Raw genomic sequence first — 21,661 nt, forward strand, 5'->3', positions numbered from 1 at the left:
TTACCAAACACTATTCCTTTAGCAAATGGAGGAAACAATTCTGAATGTCGAAATAAGTTTTTGTGAATTTGCCATAGTTCTTTGTGCAATTTCTTAAAGTCACTATATCTCTTCCATACGATTATCTAAAGAGAGAAGAAAATTAAATGTATCTCACAGTCAAACCATTTAGGTTCACATATCTGAACAAGAAAAAAAATTTTCATTAAAGTGCTCAAAACTGTCATGCAAAGGCAAACAAAATTGTTCTAACCAATGCAGTTACCTGTCTGAAATCAACTAATAATATTTGCTTTAAAAATATAAAGCAGCAATTCTCCCTCCAACTGTTTTGGTTTTTAAATTTCATTTTAAGAAAGCACTGTTTTCTTCATATTAGAAAAATATTCAACCTAGTACAAAAAAGGTCTACACTACACAAAATGTCACTTAACCTCTTCAAACATTAATTACAATTGCCCTGGAAATGAGTTAGATATCAAAATATATTCATCTCAAAAACAGCATGTTTACAAACACAAAATAATTTAAACAAATTTAAACATAAAGAACATACTCAGCATTTGCCTTGAAGGATAAATAATCTGAAAAATACTGAAGAAGAAATAGCTTTGTAGCAAGTAATTAACCTAAACTTTTGCATTTCATAAAATCTCAGTTAAGACAGTAATAAGATTTCTGGAAGCAAGGTAAATCCTGATCAGAACACCACTAAAATTAGGATATTTCAAAAAACAAAATATCAATCATTTAGATTATATAACACATAAAAGTAAGCTACCTTCATTAGTTTAAATTATTGTCTAAACTTATTTCGATTAAATCAAAAGAAAAAAAAAAAAAAACAATAAAGAAAAAGAATTTAACACACGGTCTTAACACTGATCCAGACCTCAGTCTCATAGGGTAAAACTGAGTTTTAAATTCCATTACCTAGTACATTGGGGCCTTTACTTCTGAAAAATCTAATTATCTAACTTCTAACAAACTCAATAGTGTAATACTAATAAGCAAACATTAGGCCAAACAGGTAACCAAGTGTGATTTAAGAGACCTGTCAAAAAATCCACTCACTGCATATAAGAAATTATTTGCAAAATTCTGTCATGCTATCAAAAATTCCATTATGATTACTAAATGTCATATAAGAAATTCTTTGCAAAATTCTGTCATGCTATCAAAAATTCTATTATGATTACTAAATGTGCTGCTTTTCATATAAGAGACTTGCTTTTAATCCTAGGAGACTAGTCAGACAACATGAGTTAATTTAAACAAATTGCTTGCCGCTGAGCTTTCCTTTTAGTCATCTGCACGTGTCTGTGCTCAGTCACTCAGTTGTGTCTGGCTCTTTGTGACCCCATGGACTGTAGCCTGCCAGGCTCCTCGGCCCATGGAGTTTTTCAGGCAAGAATACGGAGTGGGTTACCATTTCCTCCTCCGAGGGATCTTCCCGACCCAGGGATCAAACCCACATCTCCTGCGTCTCCTGCACTGGCTGGCAGGCAGATTCTTTACCACTGAGCCACCTGGGAAGCCCTTTTTATTCATTTACTCAACAACAATAATAGTCAACAAAGCAAATATTTTCATGAGCATACTTTATGCTAGGCACTGTGTTGGCACAAAGGACGAAGAAATAAGAAACACAGTCCCTCCTTTAAAAGTTTTCTGTCAAATTAGGAAGAATAAGCCAACACAGTAACTATATCACAAGACGGCATGATTGTGCTGAAAGGGTGTTGTGGAAGGAGCACCCACACAGCGTCGACTCAGGTGAGCACACTGAAGGAAGCAATGGCCAGAAAAAAACAAAAAGAGAGGGAGAGAAAAGTGGTCAGGAATGAAGTGTTTTAAAAGGACAGGGAAAGGGCCAAATATAATTACTAAAATTTTGGCTTTTACAACTGGATAAATGGTGGTGCTATATTCCCAAAGGTGAACAGCCAAGGAGAAAAAGCTGTGATGAGATAAGAATGAAGCTCAGTTTTAGATATATTTTATTTAGGTGCATGTGAGGCTAAGTCTAATTGAAGATATCCAATAGACAGGTCAGGAGCAAGAGCTAAAAATAAGGTGTAGTAACTGGGGAGAAGAGAGGTGGAAATAACTCAGAAAAGATTTCTCAGCATTTGTTACAAGATGAGGAGTCTAAACGGCTGAATGATGGGGGTCAGCCAGAAGTAAAAGAAGAGGAAACCAAGGACACAGTCCGTATTGAAGAAGCTCAGCGGTGCCAGGAGACAGGACACCTGGAAGAAGAGGTTTCATATGAAATGGAAATGAACAAGACAAATGCAGACAGTAGAGCATCCACAGTTCCAGCAGAAGACAGAGTAGGGGGAAGGCGAGAGAGTCAAACAACACTTGAAAAGTGAAAGGCCTCAGGACACTGAGATTACAAGTGATTTTCTAATTTTCATATTTTACTTCCCTGCAATTTCTAATCTTGATACATTAACATAATTCTGGTCATGGGAACATAGTGCTATTTCATATTTTTTAAATAGATCAAATTATGGTGGTACCACATCTGCCAAGGGCTTAAGGGCAAACGAGTGCTGGGCTTCTGACAATAATCTTACCTAAGGGAAGTACAATCCTTAAAACTATTATAAATTAGACATGAGAGCTATTCAAAAGACCACAGCTCATGGAAACAAATCTGTAGATAAAATTTGTATTCCAGTTAGGGTCACTGTCAAATAAAATCAGGGCAACTTACGGGGCAAAAGTTAATAATTTAATCACAATAGTGATAATAATGACATGGCATATAAACCAGCAGATAGTCTTTCAGAGCAAAAATTAGGAAATCTGTGTTTCTTCATTATGTCCTAATTTATTCATTCACATACTCACTCACATATTCTCAACACTACAGAAGTGAAATACCCAAGAGCAAATAAAAGCCCTCAAAAAAGGCAGGAAACCAAAGCATCTCCAAATGTCACAAGCCACTGCCTCCCTTTCTTCTTACTCCTTTTAAGCTTGGGCATTTCTAAAAATCTTCAAAGTGGAAAAGTGAACAAAAGCACACCTCCACTATATCAGCAAGTATCAATGTCTGTAACTGGACTATACAAAGTAGTCAAAAGATACATGCAGAAAAACATTTTCTCTAATAATCAATTCTTTCCTATTAGGAAAAAAAAGTTATAATAACTTATTACTCTATTGAATCAACTCTGTAGAAATATCCTATTCATTAAAGTTACTTCTGCATAAAATTTCTCGATTAAATATTCCTCAATTAAAAATTCAGTGACAATCATAACAGACTACAAAGAAAAGCTTAATTTTCATTAAAAACATTTCCTTAGATATTTTTTACATAAAATGAACGCTTTCTATACAGATAATTTCTCTTAACAATACCAAAAAAACTTTAGATCTTTTACAAAACCACTCAATTAACTTTCTCCTTTTTACTCTCATATAATATTTAAAACTTGCTGGGTCCAACTTTTCTGCAATGTCACCACCATACTACCTGCTTATGAATTTTGTTTCCTCCCCTTTTAAAGAGCCTTTTCTTTCCCCTGACACATTTCTGAATGTGCTCAAATAGTTTTTCTAAAACTGTTTTATTTATGAAATGACTTAACAGTGAGAGACTTCGGATACGATATACAGAAAGTTCTATTTTGGTTCTCCTTTCCCAGATTTCCCCAGTGAAATAGAGAGACACAGAGCTACAGGCTACTTCTATTTTAAAGGTGGGGAGTGAAGGACACATCTCTACCTCATTCTTTGCGTCCTATAGTTGCGTGCTCTAGAGAACCTGCTGAACAAAGGTCACGTTAACTGTTGCTGTCCCGCTCCAGAGTGACCCGTGCTGCTCTTAATAAATGAAAACTTGGAGGGAATGTTTAAAAGATAAAAAGGAAAAGCATCCTGGATAATTTTAAATTATTGACTCTATGCAAGTATTCTGGCCTACTTAGGAACAAAACATAACTATCTTTTAGCATGTGCCAAGGTGCGTGTGTGTAAGTGAGAAAAAGAGCTAAATCTCCCCAGTCTTTTAAGGATAGCATATTATCTGTCCTATATTTGATTAGACAAACAGTACATCTACTGATCTTCAACAGCTCTGATGAAGCATAAGTAAATTCTAAGTGAATCAGTTAACAGACAAAGAAGGTGAGAAGAAAGGAAATGGAAACAAATTCTACGTAGTAAATTCCTTTCCTATGTAAGAATTTCAATGTTTAAATGAAATAATACATGGGAAGCTAAAAAATGTTGTTATAACTTCAAGGTTATTCTATCCTTCAAGAAGTCAGCTAGACAGAAGACATTCTTTTTAAGATTTTATACCATTTTTAACAAAGGACCATGCAACCATCTAACTAAAGCACACTTACAAGAGTTTCTGATGAATGGTTCACCAACAGTTGTTATTATAAAAGAGTTTTCCCCAAAAAAGGATTAAGGAAATGGCAGAGAGTATGTTCATGGATAGGTTGGCTCAGGATTCTCCCTGGAAAAGGGGAACATCAAGCTACAAACTATAGCACAGCAATCAGACACTGTATTCAAAGGAAACAACCCATTTTCAATTCTAACAGATATAAGTATTCAGAAGCAGAAAAGCCTGGTATTGACTATTTTTTTTTTTTGGTATTGACAATTAATTCAACAGAATTAATAGAATTCTAAGGAATAGTTCATACTAAATGAACTGACTTAAATAAGAGTATTCTCTTAATCAAAGGTACAAGTTATTTTCAATGCCATTTTGAAAGGATATAGACATATATAAATATAGACTTAGCCTTTTCTTCCAAAATAACAATATTTTCTTTCTGGCTATCAGAGGGGCAGGGAGTGAGGTTAAAACCCCTAAGGAAAACAGTGTGGACTCTTTTTAAAATGTGTCTTTTATCCAACTTTTTTTTTTTAACTCTTTAACAATAGGACAAAAACAATTACCAGATTAGATATAGCAAGAAACAGTAATACATAAAAGTTAAAATATTATCGAAACATGTTCAAACCAACCAGAACCAATCAATTTAAATCTATGAATCAAGACAGGTATGTTTGGTACGCAGTAAGTGGGGCTTGTGGTTAAATAGATAATACATAGCCCACTCGAAGACATTAAAATGCAATTAGGAAAAAAAATCTTGCAGAATAAAGATGTAACAACATCTGTTTTAAACACTTTAATAGGAAGAAAAAATATATATATATAGACTATATATATCCTTCTAGTCCTACTACAAATAAGCAAGGACCAAAATGAAAGTAAGCGTAAAAATGTTAAAAGACGTTAACTCCTCAGTTAGGATTCCTAAAGGTATATAACAAGGACAAAGTAATTACAAATAGAGAATTCTACGGTTCTAAGTAAAACTATAACAAGCTGATATTATTTTAAAAAGAAGGAATTAGTCTGCAAAAGAACTAAATACAAAATTCTAAAAAGAAGCAATTTTCCAGGATGTCAACACGCCAACTCCATATAAAAATGGAAGTAGAGAAGGAGGTTCGGGAGGGAATGGATGTATGTACACGTATAGCTGCTTCACTTTGTTGTGCAGCAGAGACTAACACACACTGTAAAGCATTTCTATGCCAATAAAAACAAATGGAAGTACAGAGAAACCCATAATTTATTATGCTCTTTAAAATTAATACGTTACCAAATACTCTTTTTTATTTCTTTTTACCATACAGGCATCATAATTTGCAAATCAATAGGGGCCCTTAACTAGTACTGAAATCTTATGAGTGGCAATTACCAGAAAAGTTATCACATTATTAAATGGCACTACAATTCCTGAAATTTTTATTTATATAACTTAACACCTACTGAAACTTAACATTGACCTAATAGGTCTGAAATAAGATACTTCAGTTACTGTTCAGTGAATTGAAAACAATTTCCAAACAAGATACAAAGACTGACATACAAATAACTGCTTCCTCAATGAAGCATTTAATTAAATTTTTGTCAAAATGCATAAAATAAAATTTTCATATGGATAAACATGTTACCTCCTGGACATCCTCTGGATTTCTTCGTGAAACAACCTAAAACAAAGAAAACACAGAAATATCTAATCATTATCAAAACTAACTATTTTACACTTGCATGATTACTTTCAACAGCATTTGTATGAAAAATTCAATTTGCTGAATGAAATATCATATTATATCATTTTCACAGAACTCAGTTAAATAACTTCACTATTTGAAACACATACTAAAAAATTAAAACAAAAAGGCAACTAAAATAAAGTCCACATGCTAATGTTCGTGTACTATTACATTCACACGAGAATGCCTCATCCTTTTACTCTTACTTGACAATTCTAACAGCTTATGTACCCCCCTTTCCAGGCTACATACAAATCAGAAGCATAAAAAGGCAGCTGCACCTCAACAAAGTATACAAAGGGACAGCTCTGTATTATTTCTTCTTTTTTATTTTTCATTTTTCCTGTATTATTTCTTACACCCATATATAAATCTACAATTAGCTTAATAAAGATTTCACATTTAAAAAAAAAAAAACAACCAGCCACAATGCTCAGATACACCAATATCTGTTAGAAGTAATCACTGACCTCCTAATGGTGAAAAAGAAAACAAAAGTAACCTGTTTTAAAAAAAAAAGTATACACATCACTCACTGACAAATAATCCTATCATTATTGTCTGAGCAGGGACGGTGGGGGTTGGATTCTTTCAGACTTCTCTAATGATAAAAGCCAAAAAGTCTAACACCATGTACAAAGAATTCCTCACAAAGTGTACAAAAAGCAGGCTGGGTGCTTAAATCATCAAATGCATTGCAGAGTGGGAAAAATCTCATATTAGATACATAATACCCTCTATGCAAATATAAAAGTCATAAACTTGATGCTACAATATGTATTCCGCAGAAACAAACCAAAAAATACATCAAACATATTAAAACCGTGCCTGCGGATGAGAGGAAGAAAAGTCTTTGATGCCAGGTGACAATACGATAACTGGAGATTATGATCAATTCAACACTACACTACTCCTAAGGTCCAAAACAAAAACAAAAAGTATACTGAAGCCACATAAACTTGGGTTCAAATTACAGTTCCTCCACTCACAGGCTTGAGGGCTCTATAGAATGAGGATAATACTCTGTCTGGCCTGGCTGTAGCAGACAGCGAATATGGAGACACAAGAACTCCATGATCTAAAAGTTATCTTTCTCTTACTAGAGAACTTAAGTACCTTGAAAGATCCCACACAACAATTCCGAAAGAAAAGGTTTCCAATTTCTTGCCACTCTACTCTCCAACTTTCAGGACATAAAATTTGGTGAAATCTCTTAGCCATTTTCATTAATTGAGAACAATGCTGTCCAACAGTACTTTCTCTGATGATGGAAGGAAATATCCCCTATTGCCACTGTTCAACGCAGTAGCCCCTGGCCACATGCACATGTGGCTCCTAAGCAATGGAAATATGGCTACGGCAACTGAAGAATGAAACTTTTAATTTTATTTCATTTAAATTAATTTAAATTAAAATAAAAGTAGCCACATATGGCTAATGTTATTGCTAAGTCACTTCAGTCGTGTCCGACTCTCTGCGACCTCATAGACGGCAGCCCACCAGGCTCCCCCGTCCCTGGGATTCTCCAGGCAAGAACTCTGGAGTGAGTTGCCATTTCCTTCTCCAATGCATGAAAAGTGAAAAGTGAAAGTGAAGTCATTCAGTGTGTCCAACCCTCAGCGACCCCATGGACTGCAGCCTTCCAGGCTCCTCCATCCATGGGATTTTCCAGGCAAGAGTACTGGAGTGGGGTGCCATTGCCTTTCTAAACAACACAGATTTACAGTAAGAGGTTAGAACAGGTAACTAACAACAATGTAGTATTCAAAAACTGGATTTTAACTATTACTTTCAAATTCCACCCCCTAAAAAATGTCCACCTTTCCAAAAGCATGGTGTTTCACATAATTAAATGATTTAATTTTGCCTCCTATAAATATAAATTTGCCTCCTAAAAATATAAGAACATCTTTTTATAAAATGTGCTAAAGAGAAGTTAGATAATTAGTCCTCTAATATCCACCCACCAAAAATAAATCAACATGTGATCACTGGCAATAAGATTTATTCTAAACAATACTTTATTGTTTCTTTATTAATAATACTTTATAAATAATAAATAATACTTTATTCTAAACAACACTTTAACACATGCAGATGATCCTTCTGGGACAAAAGAAATGATCTTCCTGCTTGGTGTATGTAGTAGAAGTATCACATTTAAGATTTTCCTCAGGTAAGCTGTTCCTGGAAATCAAATATGTCTGTACTGCATCATCAAAACTACATTAGCCATTCCCTAACAACAACCACAATGTAAAAACAATTTCGTCAGAAATAACCGATCTGGGGCTTCCCTGGTAGCTCAGTGGTGAAGAATCCGCCTGCCAGTGCCAGAGACACGGGTTCAGTCCCTGACCCGAGAAGGCCCCAAGTGCCCCAGAGCAACTCAGCCCGTGCGCCACAACTACGAAGCCCACGCTCTAGACCCCACGCTCACAGGAGCAGCCGCCGCAGTGAGCAGCCTGTGCACCGCACCTGCACAGCAGACCCTACTCTCTACAACTAGAGAAAGGTCACGCAGCAACCAAGACCCAGCACAGCCAAAAATGAGGTTTTTAAAAGTTGGTTTAAAAAAGGAAAGAAATCACCAATCTGGGACTTCCCTTGTGGCCCAGTGGCTAAGACTCCTCACACCCAATGCAAGGGGCCCAAGTTGAATCCCTGGTCAAGGAAACTAGATCCCACATGCTGCAACTAAAAGACCCACATGTATCAACTAAGACCTGGGGCAGCCAAATAAATAAATAAAAATTTTTAAAAAAGAAAGAAAGAACCAACCTGATTATGACTCCTCATCCACACTCTTTGTTGGCTCATGGATTTCTGCTATATGGCTATGATGGCAAGCAAAAGAAAGTGCCTGCCTTCACACCTCCCAGAGCTTACAGTCTGGTGGCACACAGTAGTTGCTAAGCAACAGGTTAAGAATGGCTGCACCTTCAATGTTTTCATGGCAAGTCATTCATAGTTATTATAGAAAAGCAAAATTTACTCAAACTAAGTGGAGATCTTTAATTTTAAGCTCTCAAAAAGAACTTCTCCTCATCCTCACACACTTCTCATATGAAGAGGCAGAGTTGAGAAAATTAGGTCAAAAGTTACTTCCTGAGCATTCTATCCTCTTCCCAAACAGCATAAAAAAAAGCTTAGTGAAAAGCATGTCCGGAAAGTAGAGGGCTATACTTGCTTAATTCTTTTTCCTCGCTGGTTCTTTTGCTTCTCTTTTGTAGGTTTTCCTTCCTCCTACCCTCAACACTCTGTAAGCACTCCAAGAATCAATCCTAACTCTGCTTCTTAGCCTACTTTTCAGTATTAAGAGAGAAAGTCTGAATCTGTGTTAATACTGTTCAAGGCACTGTACTAGGCAAGTGGGAGGGGGAAAAAAAAACTTGACTTCGTACATTTACATTTGCACAGCATTTTATATCAATCTTTCATTTTATTCCCTCAACAACCTATGAATTATGAGGAAGAGGTTATTATGAGTCCCCCTTTTACCCCACAAGGAAACAAGGTCCAGAAACTTGTATAAGGTCCCATGGCTATTCACCTTCAGATTTGCAATTAGAACTCGGATTTTCTGATTCTTGATTCAGTACTCTTTCCACCGTAGTCTATTGCAAAGGTCCCCAACCTTTTTGGCACCAAGGACCAGTTTTGTTAAAGACAATTTTTCTACAGACGGGGGTGGGGGCGTGGGCTTGGGGATGACTCACAAGCATTACACTCACTGTGCACTTTATTTCTATTATTATGACATCAGCTCCACCCTCTGATCATCAGGCATGAGTCCTGCTCTCCTGCGTCCCTCCATTTACCTGCAGTATTTTCTGCAATAACTTTACTTAACTCCACATCGCCCTTCACCACTAGGTTTTATTTACTCTTATTCATTCAACAAATATCAGTGCCTACTCTGTTGATAGGTAGAGTAGCATAGCAGTGAATACACTGGATCTGATTCTTTATAACATTAGAAAAATATAATCACTTGCTAAATACATTACCAAGTTCAACCACTTGGTACCCCACTATAAGGATTCAGTATTCCCATGTGTGCAAACTCACTTAAATGAGTTAATTATCTGTCCTCTGAAATGAAAACCAAAAAACACAATGGGCTGGGATAACATGGTGGTGGTGGTTTAGTCGCTCAGTCGTGTCCGACTCTTGAGACCCCATGGACTGTAGCCTGCCAGTGTCTCTGTCCATGGGATTCTCCAGGCGAGAATACTGGAGTGGGTTGACGTTCCCTTCTCCAGAGAATCTTCCCAACCCAGAAATCGAACCCAGGTCTCCTGCACTACAGGAAGATTCTTTATTGGCTGAGCTATCAGGGAAGCCCCCTCATGGAATAACATGAGTTGAGCCCAAATGTCCTTTAACGGTAACTCTTTCTAACTATGTAATTCTCTTCAGCAGGACTACAAAACTGACAAAAATAAATAAATAAAAATATCAGAACTCTGAGGAAAAAAATATGATCATACTGAAAATGAACAAAATTGAACCCTCAGATTCAGATTTCTATAACTTTTAACATTGTGTTAGCAATTATCTTAATAAGTAGTCAATTCCAAAACAAAAATACTGTAAACTCAGGGACTTCCCTGGTGGTACAGTGATAAGAATCCGCCTGCCAATGCCAGGGACATGGGTCCAATCCCTGATCCCAGAAGATTCCACATACCAGGGAGCAACTAAGCCCACTCACCACAATACTGAGCCGAGTGCTCTAGAGCCCAAGAGCCTCAACTACTGAGCTGGCATGCTGCAACTATGAAAGCCCTCATGCCTAGAGCTTGCACTCCAAAACAAAGAGAAGCCATCTCAACAAGAAACCTGTGCACTGCTACAGAGTAGCCCCACTCACCACAGCTAGAGAAAGCCTGCTTACAGCAATAAAGACCCAGCGTGGCCAAATATAAATAACGAAATAATATTCTTAAAAATACTGTAAATTCACCCTGATGTGGGTTGCTAGCATTCAGTTTTTTTTTTTTTTTTCTGGGTGAATTTCAATATTTTGTTATACAATTCCGCAAAAGTTAGAATTTAAAGCAGTGATTCTTTTCATTTAAAGTTCATAAATTTCCATGGCAAGCATAGACTATCGCCAGCTCAGTAAGTACTATACATATCATGAAGAGCCTTTTGCTATAGAGAATTCTATCACCAAGTCATCTTGAAAATTATTATCTAAAGCAATGCTTGATAAACTGCACTGCATGGAATACAGATATTCTTTAAATCACCTATTTTAAAGGGCTTAATGATCAATTCAGTTTACTTTCATTTAAAAAAAAATTTTTTTTTTTACAGCAGACTTTCTCAAGGCCTCAAGGCCTCTCAACATTATTTTGCCTAGTAAATTTCTGAAAGAAAAACAAATAGTATTTCCCAAGGTCATTTATCCACCCAACTATTAATGCAACACCTATTACTGATAAAATTTGGAACACAACTGGGAAATGCTACTGCAACATTTGTCGTCCATTTGCCTCAATTAATGCCAACAGCAAGTTCTGAATTTAGGGAAACGGGCTCACAGTAAATGTTAACTATCTCTTACTATGCTAAGAAATTAAATATTTTATTACAGTCAATCAACACAACAATCTTGCCTGCTAAGATGAGATAACCAAGGCCCAGGGGAACATATTAGCACTAATCAGATTCATCAGTAATACACAGGACCAGGTCTCACAACCCTCTGGTTCTAAACAAAGTGCTCTTTCCAGGACATAACTAAATTGGCCCTCCTAGAGATTAAAATTCCAAGTAACAGCCCTAATGCCAGTTCAGTTCAATTGTTCAGTCATGTCCAACTCTTTGCAACCCCATGGACTGCAGCACGCCAGGCTTCCCTGTCCATCACCAACTCCCGGAGCTTGCTCAAACTCATGTCCATCGAAGCCATGATGCCATCCAACCATCTCATCCTCTGTCGTCCCCTTCTCCTCCTGCCCCCAATCCCTCCCAGCATCAGGGTCTTTTCCAATGAGTCAACTCTTAGAATGAGGTGGCCAAAGTATTGGAGTTTCAGCTTCAGCATCAGTCCTTCCAATGAACACCCAGGACTGATGGCCCTTAGGATGGACTGGTTGGATCTCGTTGCAGTCCAAGGGACTCTCAAGAGTCTTCTCCAACACCACAGTTCAAAAACATCAATTCTTTGGCGCTCAGCTTTCTTCACAGTCCAACTCTCACATCCACACATGGCCACTGGAAAAACCATAGCCTTGACTAGACAGACCTTTGATGGCAAAGTAATGTTTCCGCTTTTCAATATGCTATCTAGGTTGGTCATAACTTTCCTTCCAAGGAGTAAGCGTCTTTGAATTTCATGGCTGCAGTCACCATCTGCAGTGACCCTGGAGCCCCCCAAAATAAAGGCTGACACTGTTTCCACTCTTTCCCCATCTATTTCCCATGAAGTGATGGGACCAGATGCCATGATCTTCGTTTTCCGAATGTTGAGCTTTAAGCCAACCTTTTCACTCTCCTCTTTCACTTTCATCAAGAGGCTTTTTAGTTCCTCTTCACTTTCTGCCATAAGGGTGGTGTCATCTGCATATCTAAGGTTACTGATATTTCTCCTGACAATCTTGATTCCAGCTTGTGCTTCTTCCAGCCCATCGTTTCTCATGATGTACTCTGCATTTAGGTCCTCTAAATTCTTCCCAGTGCTAACTTCTTTTATCTACTTCTTACCAAGTTATTACCTAGTTTCCTTAAGGAGCCTTCCTGGTAGCTCAGCTGGTAAAGAATCTGCTTGAAGTGAAGAAGACCCCAGTTCTAACTCTGGGTTGGGAAGATTCCCTGGAGAAGGAAATGGCATCCCACTCCAGTATTCTTGCCAAAAATCCTAGGGCCAGAGGAGCCTTTCGGGCTACAGTCCATGGGTCACAAGAGTCAGACACAACTTAGTGACTAGTTTCCTTAATAGTCAAAGTCAAAAGCACTCTTTTCTAATTATGATAATGATTTGAAATCAATCTCTTAACTCGAATACACAAAAGAACTGTCATCTTCATAAGATTAAGAGATGGCTACTGGAAAACAAAACTACAAAATTTATTCAATCTAACCGTTATAGTTCCTACCAAAAATGATCACAAAATAAGTCCCTTCAGAAACAAACAGAAATCATAATGATTTATAATCATATAATCATGATTTATATCACAAATTTAAACATAAATTTTAAAAAGCTACTTTTATGAGCAATTTATAATAATCAGGTCTTCTGACGGCCACTTCACTATCAGTATTCAGCTGCTAGTTCGGGGCAGAAGCAGAGGTAAGAGGATAAAATATTAACAAAAGTAACATATTTTTTAAAAAACTGTCATGACACAATCAAACTCAATGAAAAACAGAGACATGCCCCACACATTTTATTTCTCAAAGATATGACTTTCCAAACGTAGAAGAGAAAAAATAAGGTATACAGAAATGTAAGGCTACACTATACTGAACATTTCCCATTGTGGTGATTAGGCAAACCAAATGGAACATCCATCTGTGTAATGCATGGAATCCTGACTTTCAGACATTTGACTTTCATAAAATCCACCTTCATGTAAACATACTGACATCTTTAAACTGCTTTTCATACACACACACACTCTGGCAAGAGGAACAGCGACCCCAGCTCACAGAGACAAGCATCCCCTTACCAAACTCAACCCCCCTCCCCCTGCCCCTCCATCACCTGCATCTCAGCTCCTCCCCCTCTTTTCCCCACAGAGCTGCAGGTGTCACTGGTTGGCAAGGATACCTGGGTTGGTTAATCACTTGCCAGCCAGGTAGTCAGGACCCAAGAGACAGCACCTGCACAAACCATAATTGCATATTTTACAATATTTTTTTTAGTACTCTGAAGAGAGAGAACTCCCATTAAGACAGATAAGTCAGTGGGGAAAATTTTAGACATTCAACTTTCTAGTAATTGCTTATGATAGTAATATGTTGAAAGTAAGAAATATTTTCTACATTATTAAAATCCCCAAATCTATAGGAGAATAAAGAAACTAACAGCAAGTTACTTTTGCATACTCAATAAACGCTTGCTAAAGTTACTTTTCTCACTTCAAATTCTCCCAATTATTATAGCACTACTCTAAGGTAAACTATCTTCCAATCAAAGTTCAAGGAAAATAAAAATCCGTAATGTTAGTTAACACAGGGACTTCCTTGGCAGTCCAGTGGTTAAGACTTTGCCTTCCAATGCAGCGGATGCAAGTGTGATCTCTGGTCCTGGGAGCTAAGATACCACATGCTTCACAGACAAAACACCAAAACATAAAACAGAAGCAAAAATGTAACAGACTCAATAAACACTAAAAATTGGTCCACATCCAAAAAAAAAAATCTTTGCAGCAAAAATAAAAGTTATAGCAGCAAGTTACCTTGGTATACTCAATAAATGTTTTGCTAAAGTTGCTTTTCTCACTTTAAATTCTATCGATTATTATACTATTGGTGTTCTTCAGTTGTGAAGTTGTACCCAACTCTTTTGCTATCCCATGGACTATAGTCCACCAGACTCCTCTGTCCATGGGATTTCCCAGACAAGAATACTGGAGTGAGTTGCCATTATCTTCTACAGGGGATCTTCCCAATCCAGGGACAGAACCTGGGTTCGATCTCCTGCATTGGCAGGTGGATTCTTTACCACTGTGACACCAGGGAAACAACTATTTTCCAATCAAAATTCAAAGAAAGTAAAAATTCTTAATTATAAAGTTAATGTACTGATTTTCTGGAAGTCTAGTGGCTAGGACTCCACATTTTGAACCCAGGGGGCACAGGTTCAATCTCTAGTTGGGGAACTGCTGCTGCTGCTGCTGCTGCTAAGTCGCTTCAGTCGTGTCCAACTCTGTGCAACCCCATAGACGGCAGCCCACCAGGCTCCGCTATCCCTGGGATTCTCCAGGCAAGAACACTGGAGTGGGTTGCCATTTCCTTCTCCAATGCAAACCCTGGGGTGAGGCCAAAAAAAGAATTAATATAAAAATCTTTAATATTAAAATGTTAATATCTGAGCATATAAGTTGTCAATAAACAAGATGAAAACAGGAATTGTTTACATTTTTTAAAACCTGATGTCAACAGAGTTCTTATTAGATACAGCACAAAAAGCCTATTTTTCCTCCATAAAAGAAAAATATGATAACCTAGACTTCACCAAAATTAAAAATTTTTACTTTGTGAAAGACACTGTTAAGAGAATGAAAAGATATGCTACATACTGGGAGGAAACACTTGCAAACTACATATCTGACAAAAAACTTACATTCAAAAGAGAACTATCAAAAGTCAACAATAGGAAAACAAACCCACTGGAAAAACTAGGCAAAAGGTGATCTCAACAGGTTAATTACTCTGATTCTCTTTATAAAATGCCCTCAAAAGGACAAAAGTATGGAGGGAGAGAGCAGAATAGGAGCTGCTAGGGACTAAGAGGTGGGAGAAGAGTGTAAACCAGGGAACGCAGAGGGAGATTGTGAGGCTGACGGGAACTGTTCTGCTTCCTGATTATGACAGAGGATATGTGAATCCATTCATGTGTAAAGATTCATAAAATTACACAACAAAATATCAATTATACTGTATGTTAATTTTAAAGATAACAGAAAGGAAAACACTGCCTCTTTCCAGCCTTCTCTCAAGTCCCTACTATATCCAGGCTGTGTTAGGCACCAAAAACAGGTTAGAAGACAGTTTGCCCTCAGAGGAAGCAAACAAGTACAATAAGGTAAAGGCTTTAATGGAGGGATATAATAGGTGGGTGAAAAAGTAATTGTGGTTTCCGATGGTGAACCTTAAATCATTGTAACCAGGCTCAAACACATCTTTGTTAATTAAAATAGGAACCATTGTAATCAACATATTTCTGCCAATGAGAAATAAGTTTATCTCCTTAGCATAAAAATCTGTGCTTCGAGATTCGATGAACTCTTGGAAAGCATTTTCTGCCTCCTACTGGTTGTGAAAGCGTTTTCCCTGTAAAAAGTTGTCAAGATGTTTGAAGTGGTAGTCTTTTGGCAAGAGGTCAGGTGAATATGGAGGATGAAGCAAACCTTCGCAGCCCAAATCATTCAACTTTCGAAGTGTTGGTTTGTGACATGCAGTTGGTCACTGTCGTGCAGAAGAATTGGGCTCATCCTGTTGATTAATGCCGTTTGCAGGCGCTGCAGTTTTTGGTACATCTCATCAATTTGCTGAGCATACTCAGATGTAATGGTTTGGCTGGGATTCAGAAAGCTGTAGTGGATCAGAATGGCAGCAGACCACCAGTCAGTGACTATGACCCTTTTCCTGGTGCAAGTTTGGCTTTGGGAAGTGCTTTGGAGCTTCTCCCCAGTCCAACCACTGAGCTGGTCATCACTGGCTGTCATATAAAATCCACTTTTTGTTGCACGTCACAATCCAATTGAGAAATGGTTCATTGTTATTTCATAGAATAAGCAAAGACAATACTTCAAAATGACTATTTTTTAAAATTTTTGGTCAGCTCATGAGGCACCCACTTATTTTCACCTTTGCAATTTGCTTAAAATGCCAAACAACCATAGAATAGTCAACACTGAGTTCTTCAGCAACTTCTTGTGTAGTCATAGAGGATCAGCTTCGATGATTGCGGTCAGTTGGTCATTGTCAACGTCTGATGGCTGGGCACTATGCTCCTCATCTCCAAAGCTCTCATCTCCTTTGCAAAATTTCCTGAATCACCACTGCACTGTATGTTCATTAGCAGTTCCTAGGCCAAATGCGTTGTTGATGTTGTGAGTTGTCTCCGCTGCTTTACTACCCACTTTGAACTCAAATGAGAAAATCATTAGAATGCGCTTTTTGTCTAACATCATTTCCCTAGTCTAAAATAAATATAAACAGATAGCTCAGACAATAAAGAATTTGCCTGCAATGCAGAAGACCTGGGTTGGATCCCTGGGTCAGAAAGCTCCCCTGGAGAAAGGAATGGCAATCCACTCCAGTAATCTTGCCTGGAAAATATCACAGACAGAGGAGCCTGGTGGTCTATAGACCATGGGGTCCCAAAGAACTAAACACGACTGAGCGACTAACTTCACTTTCACTAAGTCATTAACAAGAAAACATAAAGCAAGAAAAGGGCATTAAAATGATGCCTAACATAACCACATTTATCTAAGAATGTATTCCAATATCAAACAGCAAAGTTCAACCATGCAAACCATAATTGCTTTTGCACCAACCTAATACAATACAGAATACAGAATGTGGTCCACTGGAGAAGGGAATGGCAAGCCACTTGAGTATTCTTGCCTTGAGAACCCCATGAACAGCAGGAAAAGGAAAAATGATAGGATACCAAAAGAGGAAATCCCCAGGTCAGTAGCTGCCCAATATGCTACTGGAGATCAGTGGAGAAATAACTCCAGAAAGAATGAAGGGATGGAGCCAAAGCAAAAATAATACCCAGTTGCGGATGTGACTGGTGATAGAAGCAAGGTCCGATGCTGTAAAGAGCAATATTGCATAGGAACCTGGAATGTTAGGTCCATGAATCAAGGCAAATTGGAAGTGGTCAAACAGGAGATGGCAAGGGTGAATGTTGACATTCTAGGAATCAGCGAACTAAAATGGACTGGAATGGGTGAATTTAACTCAGATGACCGTTACATCTACTACTGCGGGCAGGAATCCCTCAGAAGAAATGCAGTAGCCATCATGGTCAACAAAAGAGTCCAAAATGCAGTACTTGGATGCAATCTCAAAAACGACACAATGATCTCTGTTCGTCTCCAAGGCAAACCATTCAATATCACAGTTATCCAAGTCTATGCCCCAACCAGTAACGCTGAAGAAGCTGAAGTTGAACGGTTTTATGAAGACCTACAAGACCTTTTAGAACTAACACCCAAAAAAGATGTCCTTTTCATTATAGGGGACTGGAATGCAAAAGTAGGAAGTCAAGAAACACCTGGAGTAACAGGCAAAATTTGGCCTTGGAATGTGGAATGAAGCAGAGCAAAGGCTAATAGAGTTTTGCTAAGAGAACGCACTGGTCATAGCAAACACCCTCTTCCAACAACACAAGAGAAGACTCTACACATGGACATCACCAGAAGGTCAACACCGAAATCAGATTGATTATATTCTTTGCAGCCAAAGATGGAGAAGCTCTATACAGTCAGCAAAAACAAGACCAGGAGCTGACTGTGGCTCAGATCATGAACTCCTTATTGCCAAATTCACACTTAAATTGAAGAAAGTAGGGAAAACCACTAGACCATTCAGGTATGACCTAAATCAAATCCCTTATGATTATACAGTAGAAGTGAGAAATAGATTTAAGGGCCTAGATCTGATGGATAGAGTGCCTGATGAACTATGGAATGAGGTTTGTGACATTGTACAGGAGACAGGGATCAAGACCATCCCCATGGAAAAGAAATGCAAAAAAGCAAAATGGCTGTCTGGGGAGGCCTTACAAATAGCTATGAAAAGAAGACAGGCGAAAAGCAAAGGAGAAAAGGAAAGATATAAGCATCTGAAAGCAGAGTTCCAAAGAATAGCAACAAGAGATAAGAAAGCCTTCTTCAGCGATCAATGCAAAGAAATTGAGGAAAACAACAGAATGGGAAAGACTAGAGATCTCTTCAAGAAAACTAGAGATACCAAGGGAACATTTCATGCAAAGATGGGCTCGATAAAGGACAGAAATGGTCTGGACCTAACAGAAGCAGAAGATATTAAGAAGAGGTGGCAAGAATACACGGAAGAACTGTACAAAAAAGATCTTCATGACCCAGATAATCATGATGATGTGATCACTAATCTAGGGCCAGACATCTTGGAATGTGAAGTCAAGTGGGCCTTAGAAAGCATCACTAGGAACAAAGCTAGTGGAGGTGATGGAATTCCAGTTGAGCTGTTTCAAACCCTGAAAGATGATGCTGTGAAAGTGCTGCACTCAATATGCCAGCAAGTTTGGAAAAGTCAGCAGTGGCCACAGGACTGGAAAAGGTCAGTTTTCATTCCAATCCCAAAGAAAGGCAATGCCAAAGAATGCTCAAACCACCTCACAATTGCACTCATCTCACATGCTAGTAAAGTAATGCTCAAAATTCTCCAAGTCAGGCTTCAGCAATACGTGAACCATGAACTTCCTGATGTTCAAGCTGGTTTTAGAAAAGGCAGAGGAGCCAGAGATCAAATTGCCAACATCTGCTGGACCATGGAAAAAGCAAGAGAGTTCCAGAAAAACATCTATTTCTGCTTTATTGACTATGCCAAAGCCTTTGATTGTGCGGATCACAATAAACTATAGAAAATTCTGAAAGACATGAGAATACCAGACCACCTAACCTGCCTCTTGAGAAATCTGTATGCAGGTCAGGAAGCAACAGTTAGAAGTGGACATGGAACAACAGACTGGTTCCAAATAGGAAAAGGAGTATGTCAAGGCTGTATATTGTCACCCTGCTAATTTAACTTCTATGCAGAGTACATCATGAGAAACGCTGGACTGGAAGAAGCACAAGCTGGAATCAAGATTGCCGGGAGAAATATCAATAACCTCAGATATGCGGATGACACCACCCTTATGGCAGAAAGTGAAGAAGAACTAAAAAGCCTCTTGATGAAAGTGAAAGAGGAGAGTGAAACAGTTGGCTTAAAGCTCGACATTCAGAAAACGAAGATCATGGCATCTGGTCCCATCACTTCATGGGATATAGATGGGGAAACAGTGGAAACAGTGTTAGACTTTATTTTTTGGGGCTCCAAAATCACTGCAGATGGTGACTGCAGCCATGAAATTAAAAGACGCTTACTCCTTGGAAGACAAGTTATGACCAACCTAGACAGCATATTCAAAAGCAGAGACATTACTTTGCCGACTAAGGTCCGCCTAGTCAAGGCTACGGTTTTTCCTGCGGTCATGTATGGATGTGAGAGTTGGACTGTGAAGAAGGCTGAGCACCGAAGAATTGAGGCTTTTGAACTGTGGTGTTGGAGAAGTCTCTTGAGAGTCCCTTGGACTGCAAGGAGATCCAACCAGTCCATTCTGAAGGAGATCAACCCTGGGATTTCTTTGGAAGGAATGATGCTAAAGCTGAAACTCCAGTACTTTGGACACCTCACGCGAAGAGCTGACTAATTGGAAAAGACTCTGATGCTGGGAGAGATTGGGGGCACGAGGAGAAGGGGACGACAGAGGATGAGATGGCTGGATGGCATCACGGACTTGATGGACGTAAGTCTGAGTGAACTCCGGGAGATGGTGATGGACAGGGAGGCCTGGCGTGCTGTGATTCATGGGGTCGCAAAGTCGGACACCACTGTGCGACTGAACTGAACTGAATACAATACACAGAGTTCTCCATTTAAGAAAGGCTTCCTGTAGAAACAAGCCAGGAGAGGTCACCTGAGACTTACAGCGATTGCCAAGAAAAAATGGAAGCGCATTCCAGACTGAGAAAACCACATCTAACAGAGAAGCAAGGAAGCATGCTTCCCAGTGGTAAAGAATTCGCCTGCCAATGCAGGAATCACAGGAGACGCAGATGCGTGTTCGATCCCTGGGTGGGGAAGATCTGGAGGAGGAAATGGCAACCCCCTCCAGTATTCTTGCCTGGAAAATCCCATGGACAGAGGAGCCTGGTTGGCTACAGCCCACGGGATCGCAGAGAGTCAGATACAGCAGAGCATGCACACATGTGCACACACACAGGAAAACCTCAGTGTACCAGCATACTTAGGAAACTACAGATAATTATCCTTCCAAGCACAAGCAGCCCATACGACAATGTGGTCAGGAATTGAAAGCAGGTTCCCTCCAAAGCTTCCCTGGTGGCTCAGAGGTTAAAGCGTCTGCCTGCAATGCGGGAGGCCTGGGCTCGATCCCTGGGTCGGGAAGATTCCCTGGAGAAGGAAATGGCAACCCACTCCAGTATCCCTGGAGAAGGAAATGGCAACCCACTCCAGTATTCTTGCCTGGAGAATCCCATGGACAGAAGAATCGGCAGACACGACTGAGCAACTTCACTTTCACTTTCCCTCCAAGCAATACAAATAGTGCTTGAATTTGAAGCTTTGGAAGAGGCAATTTTCAGATTCAAGTCAAGCTGAGTAAGTACTTCTATTAATATTTGCTTTAGTAAATATCACTTTAGTAAACTACAGTATACCCACAGCCTCTGATAAAGTGTGTTTAGGAACTCAGCACAGCACTAGGATTAAAAGCACTCTGACAGATAGACTACCAGGGTTCAAATCTAAACTCTACCACTTGTTTGCTGGGTGAGCCTAGGCAAGTTATTTAACATTTAGGTGCTTCAATTTCCTCACGTGAGGAATTCTCCTAATGTGAGAATAATGATGGCACCTACTCACGCACTGCTATGAAAAATGTGCTAATTTATATAACGTGCTTAGAATAGAGCTTGACTCACACTAAGCACCGCAGAAGTATGTGCTATTAATACTCAACAAACGTTAGCTATGTCAAATAGACTTATGTATTCTGATAGTTTGAAAACAAACCCAAATTATG

General features: G+C 38.7%; 1 protein-coding gene across 3 annotated transcripts in view; it reads right to left on the reverse strand.

The window, feature by feature from the left end:
- The window catches only part of RPS6KC1 (ribosomal protein S6 kinase C1), a 212,635-nt gene that overhangs the window by 186,418 nt on the left and 4,556 nt on the right, over positions 1-21,661 (reverse strand). For 2 of the 3 annotated variants that reach the window (XM_013970381.2, XM_018060738.1), the window contains exons 2-3: positions 6,010-6,045; positions 5-125 (exon numbers count right to left, since the gene is read on the reverse strand). In XM_013970381.2, coding sequence (XP_013825835.2) covers positions 5-125; positions 6,010-6,045 — 157 coding nt within the window. Of the gene's footprint in view, positions 1-4; positions 126-4,370; positions 4,487-6,009; positions 6,046-21,661 lie in introns of all 3 variants that reach the window. The other variant, XM_013970383.2, reaches the window with a different exon arrangement.

This window comes from Capra hircus, chromosome 16 (genome assembly GCF_001704415.2).
Source record: "Capra hircus breed San Clemente chromosome 16, ASM170441v1, whole genome shotgun sequence".
Lineage (NCBI taxonomy): Eukaryota > Metazoa > Chordata > Mammalia > Artiodactyla > Bovidae > Capra > Capra hircus.